General features: G+C 43.0%; 1 protein-coding gene across 8 annotated transcripts in view; it reads left to right on the top strand.

The window, feature by feature from the left end:
• FTO (FTO alpha-ketoglutarate dependent dioxygenase) overlaps positions 1–23,113 on the top strand; it is a 613,541-nt gene that overhangs the window by 65,475 nt on the left and 524,953 nt on the right. For all 8 annotated transcript variants that reach the window (XM_068260512.1, XM_068260511.1, XM_068260518.1 and 5 more), the window contains exon 5: positions 15,021–15,100. In XM_068260512.1, coding sequence (XP_068116613.1) covers positions 15,021–15,100 — 80 coding nt within the window. The remainder of the gene's footprint in view (positions 1–15,020; positions 15,101–23,113) is intronic.

The raw sequence follows: 23,113 nt of genomic DNA, 5'->3' as shown, positions 1-23,113 counted from the left end.
AAATTGAGGCTTGGGTAAGAAAAACAAAGTTCTGATGCTGTGAAACTGTTAAAGAAACACAAAGCATTTTCAGTGCTGCTGGGTGGTTTTTTAGTCTCGAGTTTCACTTTAAGGAACGCTGTATTTACTGGCTGTAAAGTCATAAATCCTATTCCAGTCTATTGGGTGGTATGTTTCATGGATTGGGGGGGAGATCTGCAATCCACTTGACTCTCTATTTCCAAGTTGCTCTGGGTCACTTGTGTAATCATTGAGACAGAAGGAATGTTTTCAGAGGACCGTTCTGCCAGTAGGGCTTGGCGAGCAGAACATATAAGATGGAATATTGGTTTTGAGTAACATATTGGAAATCTCTCTAGGCCTATACAAAATAGTGCCATTAGAGGGGTTAAGTCAAAAGTGTGACTTATTAGAGTGTAAATGACCGGTAACCTGAAAGATGCCAGACCAGAGGGGGAGAATGTTAGGGCATTCCTAGGGGATGTGATATATGGTGCCCAATGAATTGCATTTATTCTAGCACTCAGCGGAGTGTTCTTTAGAGAAACTGGCCAGCAGCCACATATGATAAACATTTAGAATCAGAATCCGTTTTATTTCGCCAAATACAGCAGAGCTGTAGTCGGAATTATTTGTGGTACACATGGCATAGACAGAGTAAAGACAGACAGAGTATAAACAGACGCACAAAACACATACAAAAATAGAATGCAGTAGTCAGTTCGTATCGGCCATTTCACTGCTGTGCAGTACAGTCCAGTAAAAATAAGAAGGTGCTGGTGAAAGGCCAGTCCATTTACGGATAAAGAACCAGGGCAGGCAGCGTCAGGAACCGGCTGACCAACCCAGCAGTTAGAAATGCAGGTCGGGCCGGGGAAGGTTGGAGTTCAGTAGCCGAACAGCTTGGGGGAAGAAGGTGTTCTTCCGCCTGGTAGTTTTGGATGGTATAGTCCTGTAGCGGCGGCCCAATCGGAGGAGCCTGAAGTAATGGCTGCCTGGGTGGGAGGGGTCGCGGGAGATCATGGTTGCCCTCTTCCTCATCCTAGAGGAGTGGAGGAGATCAAGAGGTGGAAGAGGAGAACCGATGATCTTCTCCACGTCAGTTATGACTCTCTGCAACTTGTGTTTGTCGCTTGCCGCTGCGCCTGCATACCAGACAATTACAGAGGAGCAGAGGATGGATTCTATGGTGGCGGTATAGAAGCTGGTCAGCAGCTCCCTGGGCATGCCAAATCTCTTCAGTTGGCGCAGAAAGAACATCTGCTGCTGGGATTTGTTCTGAATTTTGGTGGTGTTTTTCCCCCATTTCAGGTTGTTAGTGAGAGTCGTGCCGAGGAACCGAACCAATGACACCCTAGAGACTTCAGTCCCTCCAATGAGGACAGGTGGGAGGGGGGGAGGGTTTCTACTGAAGTCGACTAGTTCAACAGTCTTTGCTGTGTTGAGGACTAGGTTGTTGTCACTGCACCAGTTGCATATCCTCTCGACTTTGCTGCGGTACTCGTGCTCCCCGTTGCTGCCAATAAGGCCGATGATGGTGGTGTCGTCTGCAAATTTGATGACCTTCACAGAGATGCAGTTGTTGGTATAGAGGGAGAACAGTAGAGGTGATAGGACACAGCCTTGTGGAGCCCCTGTATTGGTGTTTCGGACACTGGAGTAGTAGTTGCCAAGCTTCACCTGCTGCGTTCTGTTAGTCAAGAAGTCTTTGATCCATGCTCGGAGAGAAGGATCAATTCCGAGCTGCGTCAGATTGGTGATCAGGATGTCAGGGCAGATTGTGATGAACGCTGAACTAAAGTCTAGGAACAGAATCCTAGCATAGGAGGCGGGGCTGTCCAGGTGCTCAGTGATGTGAGCCATGCTGACATTGATGGCATCCTCCCACGGATCGGTTTGCCCTATATGCAAATTGGAGCGGGTCTAAAAGGGCGTCCGTGGACCTCTTCAGGTGGGCAAGGATCAGCCGCTCGAGGAGCTTCATGATATTAGAGGTTAGGACCACTGGTCGGAAGTTATTTTGCTCAGTACTGCCTGTTTTTTTTGGGACTGGTACAATTGTAGACCTCTTAAAACAGGAGGGGACTGTACCACCAGATAAAGACTGCTTAAATAGGGAGGTGAGCACAGGGGCTAGCTGGTCGGCACAGGTTCGCAAGCAGATAGACGACACTCCGTCCGGGCCGGAAGATTTCCTGGGGTTCAGCTTGCGGAGGTGCCGGAGTACCTCTGATTCCCGAACGGCACCAGGCGCCAGGGCGACGAGTTCACCCGTGGGGGAAGGGGGCGAAACTGTGTGGCTCACGGGCTGGATGGGATGTTGCTCGAACCTGCAGTAGAACTCATTGAGCTCCTCCGCCAGTCCGAGGGCTAGGGGTCACCGTCAGATTGTGGCTGCTCTCAGGCCCGTCCATACCCGTGTTGGTCGACTGGAGGCAGAGCCCCAGCTTTTCGGCATAGGCTCTTTTTGCCAAACGCAGTTCTCTTTTCAGGGCGTGTCTGGCCTCTCTGAATTCCTCTGGGGAGCCCGACTTGTGCGCTTCCTCTTTGCGTTTCCAAAGCCAGCAAAGCCTGTCGTTGAACCAAGGCTTGTTGTTGGGATAGACTCTGAAGGACTTAGACGGAATACACGCTTCTTCGCAGAAGCTAATGTAGGAGGTGACATTCTCGGCCCATTCATCAAGGGTGGGTGCCTCCAGAGTCGACCAGTCGGTGGTTTCAAAGCAAGCTTGGAGCTTCAGTTTGACGATGGGCTTTGAGGTCTTCAGGAGCCTCCTGTAGGTGGGGATCGGGTGTATTGTGTTGTGGTCAGAGTTCCCAAGGGGGGCTCCTTGGATGGCCTTATAAGCACACTTGTGGACCGTGTAGCAGTGGTCTAGGATGTTACAGTTCCTGGTAGGACAGGTGATGTGCTGCTTGTAGCGGGGCAACACGTGCCGAAGGTTCGCCTTATTGAAGTCGCCCAAGATGATGAACAGGGCCTCCGGGAGGGCTGTTTCCCAGCGCGAGATACAGTCACTGATTTCTTGCAGGGCACTCTTGGAGCATGCATCGGGAGGAATGTAGACCCCAATGAGGACAAGGGAAGAGAACTCCCTCGGGGAGTACCGAGGCCTGCAGTTTATGGCAAGAATCTCAACATCTGGGGTGCAGGCCTTGTGGAGTGTGATGGTGTTGGAGCACCAGGAGGTGTTTATGTAAAAGCAGATACCACCCCCTCTCGTTTTCCCAGAGAGGGCTGCGTCATGGTCTGCTCTTAGGAGGCTGTGGCCTGGTACATGCAGAGAGTTGTCGGGGATGCTGTCGCACAGCCAGGTTTCGGTGAAACAGAGAACAGGGGTATACTCGCTGATCGGGGGTTTGCTACAGAGTAGGAGGAACAGCTCGTCTAGTTTGTTGGGGAGTGAGCAGACGTTTGCTAGTAGGATGGCAGGGACAGGGGAGCGTAGGCCATTCCTCTTGAGTCGGACCTGGGCCCCCGCCCTCCTTCCTCTGTGGCGGCGTTTGTTTGGGGCTCGCTTGGTGGAGAGATATTTGATGTGATCGGTGACCGTGTTCCACAGGGAAGAACCCGATGAAAGATTGGGACTGTCCGTGGGTTCCCATCTAAGTAGGGCCTCCCTAGAAAGGATGGCAGACTGTTCTCCGGCCATGGCACAACTACCACGGTAGGTGCAGTGTGTGGCACAGTGTGCACATACAGTGAAATTTAAAATCACAAACACTGGTCCACATGACAGCCTAGGGGCGCATACAGTGACTCAGATATGGTGCAGGTGGTGTGGAGCAGGCGTACAACCCAGACAGACACAGATAGATGGTAAGGTTCAGGCAGCATGTCACGGTATGGGGCACAAATAGATGGGCTGGAGCAGGCGGCACAGCACAGTGTGGCACATTGGATGGTGCGGTGAGCGCAGCACAAAAAGTGGACCGAACAGGTGAAGTGGGGCAGGCAGCACATCACAGATGGTGGTCCAAGTGTGTGGTGCGGAGCAGGCAGCCCAGCACGGACACAGGCCCAATAGATGAAGTGGGGCAGGCAGCAAAGCACACCCCAGGGCACAGTTAGATGATATGGAGCAGGCAGCACAGCACAGTCAAGCAATGGCACGGATAAGAAGGTGTGGAGCAGGCTAGATGGTATGGAGCGACAGCACAGCACAGTCTATGACACAGATAGATGGATGGAATGGAGCCGGCAGCACAGCACAGTCAATGTCAATGGCAGATAGATGGCATGGAGCAGGCAGATAGATGGCATGGAGCACAGCACAGGCAGAGGCACAGAGATGGTATGGAGCAGGCACAGCACAGGCTAAGGGCATTGTGAGCTTTTATAAATTGAGCTGTTTTTATTGGGATACCCATTTCTTTAGACCAAAAAGTAGAGTATTTATCAAGATGTGAGGGTTGACTCATTAGTAGAAAGTGGTACCAGGCAGAGATGATCCCTTGTGATTGTATCTGGGTAGAGAGTAGGTTCAATATAGAGCAAGGCAAGTAGCAATAATTGAGATGAAATAACAACCAATGGGCCAGTTGAAAGTATTAGAAAGCAAACGCAGGGAACTTCTGGGATAGAGTTGAGAAGGAAAGGAGTTTACAATAATTAGTGAAATCAATTAAGGTATAGATTACCCAGCAAGCTCATGGTGAACCAGAACTCCGAGAAGTATGTAAGGGGATCTACAAAGGACCAAAAAACCCTCTTACCAAAATGTTATGCAAAACAAAAGTTTGCCTTCTTAAAACAAGGTATTTGCGACTATTCAGGTTGGAGTGAGCATATGATGTCTCCCACAATGCATGATGATTTGCATATTCAGCAGTGATGCATCATGGGAGACATCGTTAGCTCACATATGCTCACTTCAACCTGAATTCTCATTCAAGGTAACAATACCCAAATTGAGCCATTTTTGGAAATAAAAATCAAGGATGACTACAGGTAATGCAGAGTAGAATGTCTATTTTGGTGGTATCAGTTGTGTACCCGTCAAGGATTGTTAATGCAGACCAGGCTTGAATCATTGACTGTAAGATAGAAGTATCTTAATAATGTGTGCAAACCCCACTTGCTCCTAATATTAACATGTTTTTTTAGGGAAGCAGTTTCGGAAGAAAATTGGGGTAACTCAATTTCCAAACATAACCCATTTTTGGGGGTTAGTTTGATTCCACCGGAAGTTACACATATTGAGCTGGTGATATCGTTAGGGTAGCAAACACAATAATGTGCCTCTTCTCGCCCCATAAACATTTGAGAACTATTTTCTGCAGTTCAGAGAGAAATGTGGGTGGTAGTGGGATTGGCACTCTTTTGAGTGTATATAATATTTTAGATAATGTTGCATTTTATTGGCTGCGATTTTCCCAGAAAGGGATAGTGCACATTAAGCTAATTGGGAAAGCTTTGCTTTGTTTTTAGTAAGTAGTGGTATAAGATTAGTAGAATATAATTCCCCAAATGGATGTGGGATGCGTATGCCTAGATATTTCAAGACTTCTCAGGCCTGGCTGAAGGGGTATCATTTTGAAATGGTTTCTCGTAGGTCTGTGGGTAGGTTAAAGCCCATGAGAAGGGATACACTATATTCCCATACCTTTTCCTATAAAGAATGTTTGATAAAGTAAAAATTACATCCTCTAGAAAGAGGTTAATACTACTGATTTGACCTTTGAGGGCAAGCCCCTTCATTTGTAGGTTGCTTCTGATCTTCTCAGTTAGCGTTTCCATAATTAGCCCAAAACGGTAACTTTTGCTGAGGGGTTCTTGTATAAGGCCATTATGTCTTAGTGACTACTACATGTTAAACACAATTTAAATAGCACCTGTTCCAGAAAACCCTAGTAAACCCTGTTTAAGGCCTTTTCCAGATCTAAGGCTAAGAACAGAGAGGAGCTTTGACACGACCCCAGGTGGTGTAAAATATCAAGTACCCTCCTTGTGCCATCAGGCACCTGGCACCCCTTTATAAAGCCCAGAGGTAACATTGTTTATTACCTATCTGTTACAAGCCGGAATGGAGGAACAGGTGTTGATCACAGTTTTCAGCAATGCAGACAGAAAACATGAAAGTTTATTGCAAAAATAATGAGCAAAAACTTGCATGTAAAAATCAGAGTTTCATGCAAATTAAGTGCAACCACATGCATATACACTATAAGCAGAACATTCACCATACAATGATAAGCAATGTGCAATACACCCAAAACCATATCTATCTAATTGAATATATACAGGAAATATACACAGGATATATACAGTACAACCAATCAGTGTAAAGGGAGCAGGCAGAAATTGAGGTCAGGATGCAATACAAATGCAGCAACAAACCAATGTGAAGTACAAGGGAGCAGGCAAAAATCAAGGTCAGGACAAAATATGGATTTTGCAACAAATTAGAACAGATTAACCAAGCAGCTTGGGATGACCCAAATCCTCTAGGAAAGTATGGAGGACTAAAAGAGACAGAAAAACACTCCTACTAAAAAGCAATGCTTAGTGTGTTTAGCATTCTTAAAACAGAAGTTATTTGCAATAATTCAGCTTTAAGTGATCATCTGTGGTTACCCACAATGCATCACTACTGAATATGCAAATTATCTCTTCATGCACCTGAAGCCTGATGCTAATAATTTACATGATAATTTGCATATAAGTGTGTTGAGGGTTAATTAACTTTGCTGTTTTAGTTTCCACACCCCCTCTAGCACCTACCTATTACATATTAAAACATGTGAATGTCCTAGCTTGAGGTGAGGAGCCTGGATTCTGTATTTTGTTGTTGTTGTTGTTATTGTTGTTTTTTTTAGAATCTTGTAGTATGTCTCCTTGGCTACACATGATGCTTGCTATATTTTTATGCATTATACTATATTTATAAATATGTTAAACAAATGATTGTTTTGTTTTTGTAAACCATAACTAGAGATCCCCTGGGTGACTAATAAAATCTATGAGTAAATCAACAATCAACTAGCTAAAGTATCAGAAGTACTGATAAGTATAGCATTGTGTTATGTATTGTGTTATTTATTGGCATAAATAATACAGGATAAAGTTACTGTTCTCACCCAGAATAACATAACAGAAACAGTAGAAGAGCATTCAGCTTATCATATCTGCATATAAAATATAGGGGGGAAAGAATAAAACAGCAATAATAATGGTAGTCTAGATTGGATATTACCCAGGGCGAGGGACTTTCTTCCAGTATGGTTATTGGGGGGAGCATAATATAATTACTGTGGTGGAAAAATGGGGAGGCCTGAACCGTGAGGTAGAATACATAATAAATGATCTATGTCATCTAACGTCTAAAGTACTTGTCCTACTGTGTATGATATATATATATATATATATATATATATATATATATATATATATATATAGTAGAGAGTCTTGGCTGTCCGGCATCAACAGGGATCAGCTGATGCCGGATAAGTGTGATTTATGGTTGCTTGAGTTTTAGGGCCCGTTTCCACTTGTGCGTTGCGATTCCGTCGCGGAAAACGCGTCAATGAATCCGCATGCGGGTGCAGATTCGTTCGCGTTTCCATGCGTTTTTTTCATGTGATTTTGCTCACGGTTTGCTCTATGCAATTTTAACCATGTCAATACCAGTAAGCATTGACATGGGTTTTTAAGCAACAACACACGTGAAAACGCATGGAAAACCGCAAGACAAAAACGCTTGCAGTTTTCTTATTAATTTACATTACCGGCAATTTGCGTGCGGCATGCGAATTCTGACGGGTCTGCCGTACAGATTTTTTCTGCACTGCAAACCACACAGAATTCCTGACAAGTGGAAACAGTCCCATACACTTGTATTGGTTATGTGAAAACGCATGCAGATTCACTCTAGTGGAAACGGGCCCTGAGTGTTGAAGATAAGCCTACCTAATACAGTACAATACTCCACTCTGAATGAATATCATGAACTCTGTATTAAATGTTAAAATATAGTCATTTTATGTATATTAACCTCGGGAGAGCCATGGAACCTAGTGTTTAAGCACAGCAGAGCCTACAAAAAGCTTAAGAAGTTGGCCTTTACCACTGTGAGTACTGCCGGCGATTTGTTCTGGTTGGTTGAGACTTCTGGTTAGTTGAGTTCTGGATAACTGGGACTCTACTGTATATGTTATGAGTATAACACAATAACTACTGTAAGAGTACGAGGGGGTGGAGTATCTATATAGTTAGGTAATATCTCCAGACCCCTAACTAGGCACATTAAGAAGAAAAATAATACACTTTTAGGAGTAGGCAAGCCTGTGAGTACAGAAAAAAGAAGTTGGATACTTACCTCGGTAGAGGGACGCCTCTGGATCCTCTAGAGGCTTTGCACATCCTCCTCTAGACCACTGCCACTTCCTGGGACCCTATGAAAGTTTGCAGCTGTGCTCCCGTCTGTAAACAAGCACTGTGTAGACTGCACAGTAGCGCAGGGCCACTTGTGCATGGCAGAAAAAGCACAGCACTAGTGGATTTGTGCTACTGTGCAGGTGTGAGCTGTCTCTCCTGTGATCCGTCTCAGGAGTGTGGTAAGTAAACCTATTTGACCTTGTTGAATAGGTTCAGAGGCTTCCAGCACTGGAATGGCGCGGTAAAGGGGCACTTTCCCCTCCTACAGGTATACTTAAAACTGTTCTATAATGTAACTGGATTTAATACGTAGTGGTTAGCTCTCTCGCCTTGCAGCGCTGGGTCCCTGGTTCGAATCCCAGCCAGGGCACTATCTGCAAAAGAGTTTGTATGTTCTCTCCGTGTCTGCGTGGGTTTCCTCCGGGCACTCCGGTTTCCTCCCACATTCCAAAAACATACGGATAAGTTAATTGGCTCCCCCTAAAAAAAAAAAAAAAAAATTGGCCCTAGATTACAGTACGTACACTACATAATATAGACATATGGCAATGGTAGGGATTAGATTGTGAGCTCCTTTGAGGGACAGTTAGTGACAAGATATATATATACATTGTACAGCGTTGCGTAATATGTCGGCGCTATATAAATACTAAATAATAATAATAATACATCATGTGATAAATAATAATAATAATAATAACAGCATTATAAAACTTTATTCAGTACTGCAGTAGAGCCTTAGCAAAGTGACAGCAATAGAAAGGTGTGTATAATAGTATTTATGATGTAAAGTTCATAACACACAAACAGAATACAGCAGTATGTGCATGATGTGCTTTGGCTCTCCCAAGAATGATGTATTGACTCTTCAGCCCTCACAATACAATAAAACAATAGATCTAGAAACACTAATCAACCCCAAACACAGGAATTATTAATAATGCAGTAGTTGTTACTATAAAATCAATTGTCCATCTGAGATGTGTTCCATTAGGTAAGCGTGTTGTTTAGAGTGAGGTAAAAGTCTACTGAAGTACGAACACCTGAATGTCAATCTTCGGATGAGTGTACAACACCGCCTTTTATATTCAGTTTTTTACTGAGGACTAAAGTAGAAGTCTTTCTACTTTAAATGAACAGATACTGTATGACCATACCTTAGTGCAGCACACAGAAGATGAAACGTTTTTGTTGCATCTGTCTTTTACAAACAAACCAACACAGAACATTTATATTGCGCTTTTCTCCTGGCGGACTCAAAGCGCCAGAGCTGCAGCCACTAGGACGCGCTCTATAGGCAGTAGCAGTGTTAGGGAGTCTTGCCCAAGGTCTCCTGCTGAATAGGTGCTGGCTTACTGAACAGGCAGAGCCAAGATTCGAAACCAGGTCTCCTGTGTCAGAGGCAGAGCCCTTAACCATTACACTATCCAGCCACTGCTTTTAACTTTATAATTTTATACTTTAGAGTACCAGCACGGGCACAGGTCGACTGCAGGGGGCCGGTAGAAGCCCCAGGTAGTGTTTTATTTTTTTTTTTTTTGTACACCTAAGGATTCCTTTAAAGAAAACCTGTAACGAGAAAAAAATCCCCTGGGGGGTACTCGCCTCGGGTGGGGGAAGCCTCCAGATCCTATCGAGGCTTCCCCGTCCTCCTGTGTCCCACGGCAGTCTCGCTCTGGCCCTCCGAATAGCAGGGATGTAAATAATTACCTTCCCGGCTCCAGCGCAGGCACAGTATCGGCTCTCTGCTCGGAGATAGGCGGAAATAGCCGATCGCTGTCGGGCCGCTCTACTGTGCAGGCGCAAGTCTCCTGCACCTGCGTAGTAGAGCGGACCCGATGGAGATCGGCTATTTCCACCTATCTCCGTGCTGAGAGCCGCAACAGCGCCACCCGCTGGAGCCAGGGAAGGTAAATACATCTAGCTTGTCAGGCTTGTCAAGCCAGGATTGCTGGAGACTTCGGAGGAGCCAGCGCTGGATTGCCTGCAGCTACAGGGGAGGGGGGAGCCTCATTGGGACCCTAAGGCTTCCCTCTCCCGAGGTAAGTACCCCCCAGGGAACTTTTTTTCAGTACAAGGTCTCTTTAAGGAAAGATTAAATACATGGTTAGGTTTTTATTTCTGTCTTGGTCTTGACTGGGGAACTTTTCCCACATTTTCTCCATCATAGACCTGTGTCAGTGAGAACATGAAGTTCTGAATTTCTCTAGGAAAAAAATGTAGACTGCATAAAAACCTGACGAGCGTTATAATTTTTTTTATGCTAATTAAATGACATAAAGGGAACACGAAGGAGCCAAGCAAAATGCAGAAAGGCTTTACTTTGTAATCTTAGAGAAAATTAAAAGTTGTATTTATTAATAATCTATAAATTCTTAAAGCTTGTGCTCCAAGCCCTGCTTTTAAGTTGTTCCTTTGTAATATATCTGCAAAATATATGTTTCTGCCATTTGAATTTCTTGGACAGTTATACATATTGTTCTTATGTTGTACTGGTAAATGTACTTTCCATACCTCATTTAACTCATGAACAAAATCAAATATTTTAATACAACTAAAGGATTTTTTTTTTATTTTAAAATATGGCTTTATTAATCTTATGTGCATTTTGTAAATAGCATTTCACAGCACCCCTTCCACGGTTAATATGATATTAAATTTCAAGGAAGGGAAGCTATGAAATTTTAGTACAGCAGATTATAAACTAATGATCTCATTTCCTGAAATAAAGTGTGGCATTAACTCTTTGATTTATATAGTGCTTGTAGAAAATTTCCTGATCAGGTGCAGATCTGTTTACTGTTTGATGGACGGGTAGGTTGCCAGGGAAACACGTTTCATCAGGCATCCAACGTTTAAACGAACCCACAAACATTTGGCCTACGGCCACTCATTTTAAGACGGCATCTCCTATTTTGTCCCCATGTCAAAAGTCACTTTGCAGGAATAAATAATGCCCTACAGCCATTCTCAGAAAGCCTTGTATATTCAGTGAGATAAATTGGTTCTCGTGAACAAATAAAGTAAAGATAAATTGGTGCACACTTTCACACCTCTTTACCCTCACTTGGCTTTTGGGCTGATTTCAGTCATTAAAGAGTCTGTAAAAGGGATTGTGTATACAACATTTCCAATTTTCTGACAGGAGATTGTTTTCTGCCAAGAGTTACAACAGAAGCTAATACTAATAATAAAATAATATTCTGGGACAACCTTGAACCCTTTCATCGCAAATACTGTGTGACACTGATGCTATGTCTCAAGCCACTACGGACAATCTTGTCACTTCTATAGCTCTATTAGGAGATCAAATATTTTGTGTGGTGTTATTAATTGAATAGCAGTTTGTGTGACGTCATTTCAGCATCACTTTTGCTACTCTTCAAGGGCAGACTAGAGTCTTTTTCATATGGAGATTTTAAGATTTGAAGGTCTCTCTGCACTGATGGCAATTTGCTAGCAACACATAGCTAACTGGGAATCAACCAGTGCTTTTGGCATTATAGAGCATGGCATCACCACAGATAACCATGATATTGCTTTACCATTAGCTGAAACATTGTTGGCATTAAGTTGTTAGTTTTAGAGCAAGAATTGTTCCTCTGCACTCCTATGCATCACAACGTAATGCATTCTAGCTATTCCTTTTCTAGCAGCGTGTTTCTAGGTAATTGTGTCTGTCATTTCTCATATATGAATTCAAGCTTAAAGTGGAAAAGATAACAATTTGAAACTGTACCTGTACAAGTTGTTGCTGTACTTGGCTGCTGAAGATGAGTACAGATAAACTGGTCATTATTTACTAAGGCATATTGAGAGATCCCCTGAAACTTGCAGTGGGAATAAATTAAAACTTCTGATGCAAAATATATAATCTATTTTTTACTAACATGGGGCTTCCTCCAGCCCCTCACAGCAATCTCAGTCCCTTGCTGCAGCCCTGCAGCCGTCTCAGTCCCTCGCTGCAGCGCCGTACTGCGCAGGCGCAGTATGCGCCAGGTGACGTAGATGCGCAGGCACACATGAGCCAACCCCAACGGTGGTGGTTCGCCATCATTGCCACCACGGCCGGCCACCAGGCACACTGAAGAGGACCAGGGCTGGGGCAAGAGACTGAGACTGCTGCGAAAGGCTGGAAGAAGCCCCAGGTGAGTAAAAAATAGATTATATATTTTGCATTGGAAGTCCTTAAAGCGATCAAGCAGACCTGAATTGATTTATTAAAATGTTCTGCTATTATGTGGTGAAGATTTGCAGTTACAAGATTGAATCTGGGCCATGCCACCATCTGCATGGGATTTGCATATATGAAACTCTGGTTTCCTCCCTCATCTCAAAAGTCTCAAGAGTCAGTGGTTTCAATAAACAGATAGTCAGAGTTGAATGATTTTTGTACCAACTCCACAGTCCTGGTGAGAATTAGACTAAGGAGTCAGTGCAATTTTTGGTACCTAGAGTCAAAGTCGGTGGTTTCATAACTGAAGAGTCTAATGATTTTTGTACTGACCCCACAGCCCTGATTAGCTTACCACAAAACTAGCCTCTGTGATGGACACATGAAGCCCTCCGAGTGGTGCTTAGTGACAAGACTATATACTCTGCAAAGTACTGTGGAGAATGTTAGTGACGTGTATAGGGACATTAAAATAAAAACTCCCTCCTTTTAGGATTGCTAAAAGGTTAAAAATGAATAAATGGTTATGTAAGCAGATGTGCATCGAATTTCCATAGCAAGTTACTTTTAAAATGCTACATTTAGAACAGCCCAGGTTTATAAAAAAAAACAAGAACTTCACTATGGGAACGTACAGGCCCCTTTAGTTTCACAGCCACTTATTTACCTATAGCAAGTCCTGCTATGTTCATATGGGATGAAACATATTGGTTGTGGTTAGTAGTGTGACTGTTTTGAATAGAAGATATTGCTTATGTCCTACAGAGTTTGTGAGTCCTGTCCCTCCTTGGGCTATTTTAACCCTTAATACCAAACATCAACATTATTTACCAAGTATAATTTCATAGCTGTTTGGTTGATCAAATTATGTTTTTTGGGGATTAAACTGTAATTCATGTGTTGCCATTGGTACAGTTGTTAGCACATGTCACATTTCTGCTGGACCATGTTTCTAAGAGTTAAAACATAGGACGCAATGGACGCAGGGAGATTTGGCTGCAGGGTAAAGCCAATAAACGGCTAACCATGTTCCTGTACAAGTCGCGGTGGCATTCATTACTATTCCACCTCCAGGCCACCATGGATAGTGGGGTAAAGATGTAATTTGGCTTCCAGCTATTGCTGGCAGACGAATTACAGTGTTTTTGTAGTCATTTGTGCTCCGTCTTTTAATAGCACCCAGATAACTCACTGAGAGCCGCTATAGCCGTAATTCCTATTACGGCCTATGGTAGTGCCAACTGCACCCAAATCTCCTGCGCTGTTTTTACAGCACTAACCATATACAATTCCCTTTTTCTCCTGAGTTTTCTCCAAGGTGGTATTTTCCCAACTTGTAAATAAAATGCATTTTAAACCACCAGCAAACAAACAAACACTCAAAATAATTTTAACAGTATTTTTATATCTACTTTTAGTACTTTTTCTATTGCAAAGGGCTAAAAAGTTACTGTAAATCGAAGATGAAACTATATCTCCTAGGAGAAAACTCAGGAGAAAAAGGGAATTGCATATGGCCCAGTATCTCAAGCAAGAGTCTTGGTGGCAATCAAAGTGGGCGTGTGCTGTTTTTTTTTTATTGCATAATCTTAACCCTAAATTGATGGGTGACATTTTAATCAGTTTAAAACATTTAAAAGTTTACAATCTATAATGAATGCCAAATGTGTTTTGTTTTTTTCCCCGAAAGAATATTTAGAGTCGAATTGCATATTACGTATCCTAAACTGATGGGGTACACAAACAAAAATCTGGAATCAATTATTTGTAATAGCTAGGGCTCCTCCTCTGAGGAATTTGCTTGGTATGTTAAGGGTTAATGTATAACTTTGTACCCTGATAGTATAGATGGACAAAAATAATAATATATTTTTTGGTAGGTGTAGCTGAATACCAATTTGTTAGTAGGACACTCAACACTGGTTGTGAATGGAGAGAGTGTTACATCACATTTGAGTCAATAAGTTGACCCATTGTTAGAAGCTTTGCCCATACATTGGCACTAGTCCACTTGTGACCATCACGTACGGGAGTATTTCAGAAGACAGGCAGCTCTGTACTCCATATGCGCTTGTGCATGCAAGTGTGCTCTTGCATGCAGGTGTGGTCTTGAATACACAGTATGGAGCTGCCTGTTTTCAGAAGCAGGTGGGGATATGAGTGTTTCTTGAAGCCTTCCAAAATTCCCCAAAGGCCCATTCTACCAGTTGGTCGAATAATTGCAACAGGGGTGGCAGGGCTGAACTGAGAAAACAGAGAGAAGACTGGGAAGACTCTAGGATCTGGATCTCTCCCTATCCATAGGCGAGTATCTAACTTTTTTTACGCTGACTTCAGTATAACGTTAAGATTACTGCTGAGTAACTGTGTGTGTGATGTGCATGAATGATAATATCCTCAAAAACAAATATTTTTTAACGATGTTTACCTTATGTTACATTAAATGCATTATGGTTCTTTTTCAACTAGATAACTTGAACCAAACCCATCAGCATTGTGTGATTGCTGGATCTCAACCCCGTTTCAGCTCAACACACAGATTAGTTGAGGTATGATCTTCCATGAGCCAAAACATAATATTAAATGTTTTCCTTTTTCTGTGTTACTAATTAGCGCTGCTGTGCTTTACCAAAGATAAAAATTTGATAGATAATTTACAGCTCTCACAGTAGTTGGCAGGGTGTTCAACCATGCCTATCCTTTTTGTAAGCATTCATGTTTTGTTTAGTATTCTTGACAAACTAAAGTCTGTCCTTTTAGATACTTTTTAACTGCTCTCTCTGGCCACCAGTCTACTGGAACAGACCTGGAACAGAGATCTGTGCATAAATATGTAGTTTTCTGCTGCCTAAGGTTTCATTTGCAGTGGGAATTGGCCAGGATAAGATAAGTGGCAAAAGTGGCAGTTTGATATTTGTTTTACTAGTGTCATTTCGTGTTGCAAAATGTTATCAAAAGGTAATATTTTGTGAGGATTTATCACTAATAAAATGACACTGAAAAAAAGTCAGTCATTGCCCTCTCCTGAAATGTAAGGAAGTGTCTCAGTGTCTGGTGGGTGCCATTCACAGAACACCAAAAATTATATAAAGACTCTTTTTGGTGATCTTTTAAAGTGGAACTAAACTCTAATTTCCTGTCTACTATAAAACATTAGCCAGAACATGATAAACATTGTAGAGAAAAAAGAAAATAAATTCTCCATTACAATTCATGAAAATCCCCCAAAAAACTGAAGTTTAGAACTTGATTTCACTTTGCAGGGAGCACTGAAAGGATTAAGCCTCAGTGTTTCCTGTATGGGAAGATCCTTGGTTTTGCCATTATAGTCTACTCACAGTTGCTGAGAAGAACTAATTAGACACTTTGATCTGGGTAAACAAACAAAGAAACACAGAGCAGTTGGCTTCTTCAGCAACTGCATGTAGAATAAAGACTTTTCATTGTGTGCTGTGCCAGAGACCATTTCTGCTTTAACGTTTTTCTTCCGCTGACCTCAATTAATTTCACTAAGCAACTTATGTTTGCTTGGAGCACTGAAAGGGTTACCCCTCAGTGTTTACTATATGGGGAGAGATCTTCAGTGGTGCTCCTGCAGTCTATTCACAGGTGCTAATAAGAACTAATTAGACACTTTAAGCTGGTTAAACTGACACAGAAACACTGAGCAGTTGGTTTCTTCAGAAATTATATGAGGAATAAAGACTGTTCATTTTGTGCTGTGCAAGAGTTTGATTCTGCTTCAAAGTGTTTCTCCCACTGACTGCAATTCATTTCACTAAACAACTTATGTTTTTTTCATGGAAAACTGTATCAAAATAATAGAAATGGTTGCTTAGCTTCAAACCATAATAGCCTCTATGAGGAAACATAGTCACTGTTTAAAATGTAGAAGTAGTGAGGGATTAAATTAAAATATTAACATATTTTTGTTCTTGATTTCCCTCTTGTATGTTTCCATAAGTTCCTGAAAAAAATATCTATATAGCTGCACATCGTGTTTTGAGATGACAGTGGGAGGTTAGTAAAGGTGCATACACGCATTCAATTTTAATTGGCCAATCAATGGCCAATTTTACCATCTCCATGTAGTATGAGGACCAACAGATTTTGAATACTATGAACAGGTTGTGTAGGTAAGCTCTCATACTACATGGAAGTGGTAAAATTAGCGTATCAAAATTAGTAGTGTGTATGCACCCTTAAAGAGGAACTCCAGTGAAAATAATGTAATAAAAATGTACTTTATTTTTACAATAATTATGTATAAATGATTTAGTCAGTGTTTACCCATTGTAAAATGTTTTAAATCCCTGATTTACATTCTGACATTTATGACATGGTGACATTTTTACTGTTGGCAGGTGATGTAGCTACTGCATGCTTTTTTGGCAGTTGGAAACAGCTGTAAACAGCTATTTCCCACAATGCAACAAGGTTCACAGACAGGAAACTGCCAGGAGTACCACGGTCCTCAGAGTTTCTTGTGGGAGGGGTTTTACCACAATGTCAATCATACAGCACCCCCTGATGGTCTGTTTGTGAAAAGGAATAGATTTCTCATGTAAAAGGGGGTATCAGCTACTGATTGGGATAAAGTTCAATTCTTGGTCGGAGTTTCTCTTTAAGCCTGGATCACACTTTTAATCATGATTGGCCAATCACTGAGAGCATTTACCAACTCCATACTGAGCACACTCTAAGGGCTGGTGCACACCAAAACCCGCTAGCAGATCCGCAAAATGCTAGCAGATTTTTAAACGCTTTTTTTTATTTTTATGAGGCGTTTTGCTAGCGTTTTGCGGATTGCTGCTGCGGTTTTCAGTACAGTAGATTTCATATATTGTTACAGTAAAGCTGTTACTGAACAGCTTCTGTAACAAAAACGCCTGCAAAACCGCTCTGAAGTGCCGTTTTTCAGAGCGGTTTGCGTTTTTCCTATACTTAACATTGAGGCAGAAACGCATCCGAAATCCAAAAAATGCCTCACCCAGGCATTTTTCGTTTCTGCAAAACGCCTGCCGCTCTGGTGTGCACCACCCCATTGAGATACATTGACCAAGCAGATCCGCAGCCGCAAGCGGATCTGAAAACGCCCAAAAAGCCGCTCGGTGTGCACCAGCCCTCAGTGGCCACAGCTCTCCATAGCTGCCCATGTACTTTGAGTGCTACAGAAGAAAAGCACCTAAAATATTCCCCTTTTCATCATTTCTGCATAATCACAGGAGGGTCGGGAATGTGTGTGTATGGGGAATTTTCTAAGAGCCTTTAGTTTCTGTTTAAATCCATATGAGGACTATGTCTCCTCATAATGCGTTTTTGCTCCTGTGCAGGCTTAGGTCAGAACCTGAGACTGGGGCCTGGATTCAGTTAACCTTCCTCATTGTTTTTCTTATGGGAGATGGAGAAGAGGAGGTGACTGAAAACCTTAAAAAGGAAGCACAGAGACAACAGGAGCCCAAATATTGCAAAAGTCACCAAAAAGTAAGATATATAAAAATTTTGAATTGGTACTCAAAATGGTGGGTTGCACAGGGGGCAACCAACCACATTAAGCAGGTGGAGTTTCACAACCCCAATTTCACAGGGGGGTCCAGGATATGCTGGATATGATCACTCTCTTATGGAAAAAAATGGTGCTTATTGTGGCTGAACCATTTGGGACCAGAACACCCTCCAAAGAGAGTGAGAAGCACAAATGGTTAAGAGGCACCCAGGTGTATTTAAAATTGATTTAAAAAGAACAGAAATGGAATGAAGAGAAAGTGGCCTAACTTATAACCAGTTCGACCTATCTGGACGAACTTACTCGTCCAGATAGGCTTTGCTGCTGCCGCCGCATGGTGCGCGCTCCCGTGCGCGCTTCCGCCGCCCGCCGCTAGCCCCCCGATCAGTGAATGGGAATATAATTCCCATTCACCGATCTAACTTCCCCGCAGAAAAACCGATGCTTTCTATTGAGAGAGCGTGATATTTCTTCCCCCAGGAAACTTCTCCGTCTTCTTTTAGTTCCTGGATGCGAGATCGTTCGCATCCAGGACTTTTTGACTGTGGCCATGTCGTGGCCAAATAGTAAACTGCACCCACATATATTTTTCATTAAACAATTATTTTTTTTGCATTTAAAATTAGCTGTTTCCCTCCCTCACCAAAAATTACCCACATACATCTTTTATTAAGAAAAAAAAAATACAATAAAAAAAACCCAAAAACAACATAAATAGTTACCCAAGGGTCTGAACTTTTTAAATATGCATGTCAAGAGAGTATGTTATTATATTATTTTAAATTATAAGCTTATAAGTAGTGATGGACGCAAATTGAAAAAAGGCACCTTTATTTCTAAATAAAATTTCGGCGCCATAAATTGTGATAGGGACATTATTTAACCACTGTACCACCACCAGTACGAGTTTCTACGCTCCTGTGTTTACATAAATATAAACAAATAATAAACACTTGGCTCTGTTTCTATTTGTAGAACACACTGGCCAAAAAGTAAAACCACATCCAAATACCCTATTATACACCTTCCAATAGAAAAATTATTTTTAAAAACCCTTGGAGGTCAAGTGGTTAAATGGTGTAATAACCGGGACAGATCGGCAAATAAAATACATGAGTTTTAATTACGGCAGCGTATATTAATTTCAAACTATAATGGCCAAAAACTGAGAAATAATGAATTTTTTTCATTTCTTTCTTAATCTTCCTGTTAAAATGGATTTAAAAAAAAAATAATTCTTAGCAAAATGTACCACCCAAAGAAAGCCTAATTAGTGGCAGAAAAAACAAGATATAGATCAATTAATTGTGATAAGTAGCAATAAAGTTATTGGCGAATGAATGGGAGGTGAACGTTGCTCGGATGCATGAGGTTTTCGACACTGCGGTGCTGAACCGGATAAACAACGTCATACAAAAATGAAACTTACTATGCACTGGCAAGGGGTTTTATGGGTCTGAGCCCACTTCCTCATGCCAATTTGTAGTGCCAAACTGCCAAAAACAGCTGAGGCGGGAGCGTCCTAAGCAAAGTAGAATAGGTAAGAAGTAGTAAGAGGGATCCTATACCAAGTGATCACCCAAACATCCCCACTTCTGACACATAATCATAGGTGTAGCAATCACCCCTGCAACCCCTGCCATTGCAGGGGGGCCCAAAGGCTTTTGGGGGCCCGTCCACCTCCCTCTCCTCAACCGCAAGTGCATCCAATTAGCAAAGAAACCTCCACATTTAGTCACACAAACTGTGTGCAGGAGCATGTGTAATTTTATCTTGCTTCCGGAGGCTGCTTTACAGTAGAACACTCTCTGCTGCCATTTGCCGACTCCTGATCCTATGGGGTTCTGGGACAAAGGGGGACCCATGCTATCATTTTTTCAGGGGGACCCTTTTAAGTCTTGTTACGCCCCTGCACATATTGCTTTGAGGATAACGAGGGAAAATAGATTAATGTAGCAGGGGCCTCACTCTGAGAAATAAGCTCAAGACACACCCATGGCTTGTTTGTATTTATCCGACTCCAAAGATATATTCCAATGACACCACGTCTGAAAGCAAGTGTCCTCTCTACTATATGTATGCTGATTAAATCCTGTCAGAACGGCTCTTAAATGAATGTTTTCTGCTGCAGACAATTGCAGTTTTCATATCGTGAGCTGTTGAAAACATTTCATTGTTTTGCTTGTGCAGTCTGTATTACCTTAGATCACAGATCTCATGTTGGGAGGTGCCTGGAGTTTTACAACATAATGCTTGCTTAAAGTCCACAATTAAACAAATGGTTCATTATTCAGCCAGTTAACTTTAATTAATCCTTTATTGGGAATTAATTAGAGATCTGATGAACCACTTCCTCCCACTAATTTCCATAATTGGGATTTCAGCCAGTTAACCCCTATTTAACCCTTACCTTGTCTTTTCCACCTTTTTTTTTAAATATAGTAGTATTTTATTGAAAATTCGCTTTGTTTTGCCTTCTCTTCTGGCAAACCTTCTCAAATGGCCACATAAGAATTGTAGATTGCATCTACAGTAACATATTATATTGTTTAAAAGATTGGGAAGTGTGCCTTTTTTTTTCTTGTTTTCATTTTTAAAATGAATAGAAAGTAAATTATTTCTGGGAAGATAAAATCACCAAATTCTATTTATCCCACAAACACACAGCTACAGCAGACTTTGCACCTATCCATTTGGCATACACAACACCTAGCAGCAAAGTAGTTGCTGTGAATGGGCGATTTCTGAAATTCTTTGCAGATCTGTTCCCTTCCCACTAGACAAGGTGAATAGGGAATATTTGTCATAATACGCTACATTTAAACACATAATTAGTGATCATGTAACCTATGCTCAGTTTTCCTAAAGAAGCATGAAGTACTTAGGTTATGTTGTGTAACGTTTGCGGAATCGTCTCCGTGGTCAGACGTGCGCTGACACGGCGGACTTCCTCCACAAGCGTATAAATTTGCAGGAACCCAGCAGTGGGTGCAATGCACCTGCAGAGGGAAATTCCTGTCGGCAGGTGGAGCTGTGGCGTGCAGAGGAACAGCTCCTCTGCCCTACCACACACGCCAGACAGGAATTGTACGAAGGGAAGAACCGTAATCGCAAGAGAAGCTATTGAGAGTGAGCACAGAGACAGATTGTGTGTGTGTGTGCATAAAACTAGTCGCCAACCCGCGACTGTGCACACACCACAGCAGGTATGAAGTAGGAACGCGATCGCGAGAGGTGCGATCGCCAGACGTGACACAAGGCTACAGCAAGGCGGAGCACGAGAGTAGCAAAGGCACAGCAAATCATACAATGAGGAGATACAGAAAATAACAAACGCTAGCTAACCGCGAACACCGCACTCATTCGCAACAGTGCACGCGGTTATGCGCGGTCTCCACGTGATAAGCACAATAGAGACAAGCACGCCTAACTAACCATCGATAGACAAACATGAAACAGAGGACGCGAACGCTTGCTTAACGGTTACCTCACCGAGCCTCCAGCAAGCGTCCGTAGCAGACAAGACAGACACACGAAAACAGGGACAAGCGAGAGATAGGATCCACAGCACTAGCGAAAGTGGCTAGCGCGATCCAGGTACAGAGTAGCAGAACAGAAGGATCCACAGCACTAGCGAAAAGTGGCTAGCGCGAATCCCAGGAGACAGAACAGAAGGATCCACAGCGCTAGCGAAAAGTGGCTAGCGCGATCCCAGGAGACAGAACAGAAGGATCCACAGCGCTAGCGAAAAGTGGCTAGCGCGATCCCAGGAGACAGAACAGAAGGATCCACAGCGCTAGCGAAAAGTGGCTAGCGCGATCCCAGGAGACAGAACAGAAGAGATAGCTGGTAGCAACCGCTGCACCAGCTATACTCCAAGAACAGAGATCAGAACCATTTCCTGTCGACCACCCCTTGGACAGGACAACAGCAACAGAACAAACCAACAGATAAACAATCCTAACTGCACTTAGGGAATCTGCCTAGCACAGTTTCCAGGAATTACTCTAAGCTGATCTTCAAACAAAGAGCATGGCTGACACTCTCTAGAGTGTTTCACAGGAAGACTCCTTATGACCAGCGAAGCATTGTGGGAAAGACATAGTACTTATAGTACACGCCGCCAATGAATGTGGCCAGGCAATTTGCATGACAACGTATGCAAATTCCTCTGCAAGCACAAGCTGCAAAACTGACAGAAGCTCTTCTTTCCAGAGTCCTGCAGCATGCAAACCTACACAATGGTCAAAAAGCTGCCTGCCTGCACAGGCAGCTGAGCAAATCATCACAGTACCCTCCCCCCCCCCCCTCCAGGGTCGAATTCCAGACGACCCTCAAAAGTGCTATTAGCAACAGACTCAAACTGAAGACTCATGAAGGTCGGGACAGCCCGACAAGGTCCAATTCCAGAGTCAGGCCACCCGAAACTGACCTCATCGGAAACAGAAGCCACCGAAACATGCCCATCAGCACTACAAGTCTCAGCGTAACACCCATCAGGACTGTGGATACCAGAGAGGAAGCCATCAACACCCACCACCTTCCAAGGAGCGTCCGGAAATACCAAACTTGCCACAATACCTGTTCGAAGTGTCCCTTAAAACACAAAAGCCACCGTTGATCTCATCCAGGGTACCAAGCAAAACTTCTCCCGGAATCTCCCAGAACCTTTTGAAGCTCCACAGAGATCCCAAGAGGGCAGAACAATCACCAGGCTCACATGAAGAACAACCAAGAACCCCAATGGAACCAATGACAATTCCGGATTCAGAATTACAAGGACACCCATCAAGATCAAGACTTTCAGGGACCACTTCTGGGCATGCAAGCAGGCAGGCTAAATCAGAACATGTCTCCACCGAGGAAGCATCTGAGTACGCTGGTAACCGAGGCACACTTGGGCTTTCTGGGTCACAGAGCACACTGGGGTACACCAGCACAGGAGAGACCTCAGGACATGTCGGGGAACTGCCAACCTCAGAGACCGAGACGAGAAAACCAAAACCAGGACCGGGCATAGAATCATCACGAGTAGTGGTCACAAGCACTGGACTTT

Source organism: Hyperolius riggenbachi, chromosome 11 (assembly GCF_040937935.1).
Source record: "Hyperolius riggenbachi isolate aHypRig1 chromosome 11, aHypRig1.pri, whole genome shotgun sequence".
Taxonomy (NCBI): domain Eukaryota; kingdom Metazoa; phylum Chordata; class Amphibia; order Anura; family Hyperoliidae; genus Hyperolius; species Hyperolius riggenbachi.
Note: the sequence above shows the minus strand (reverse complement) of the source record. Positions and strands in the feature narration are given on the sequence as shown.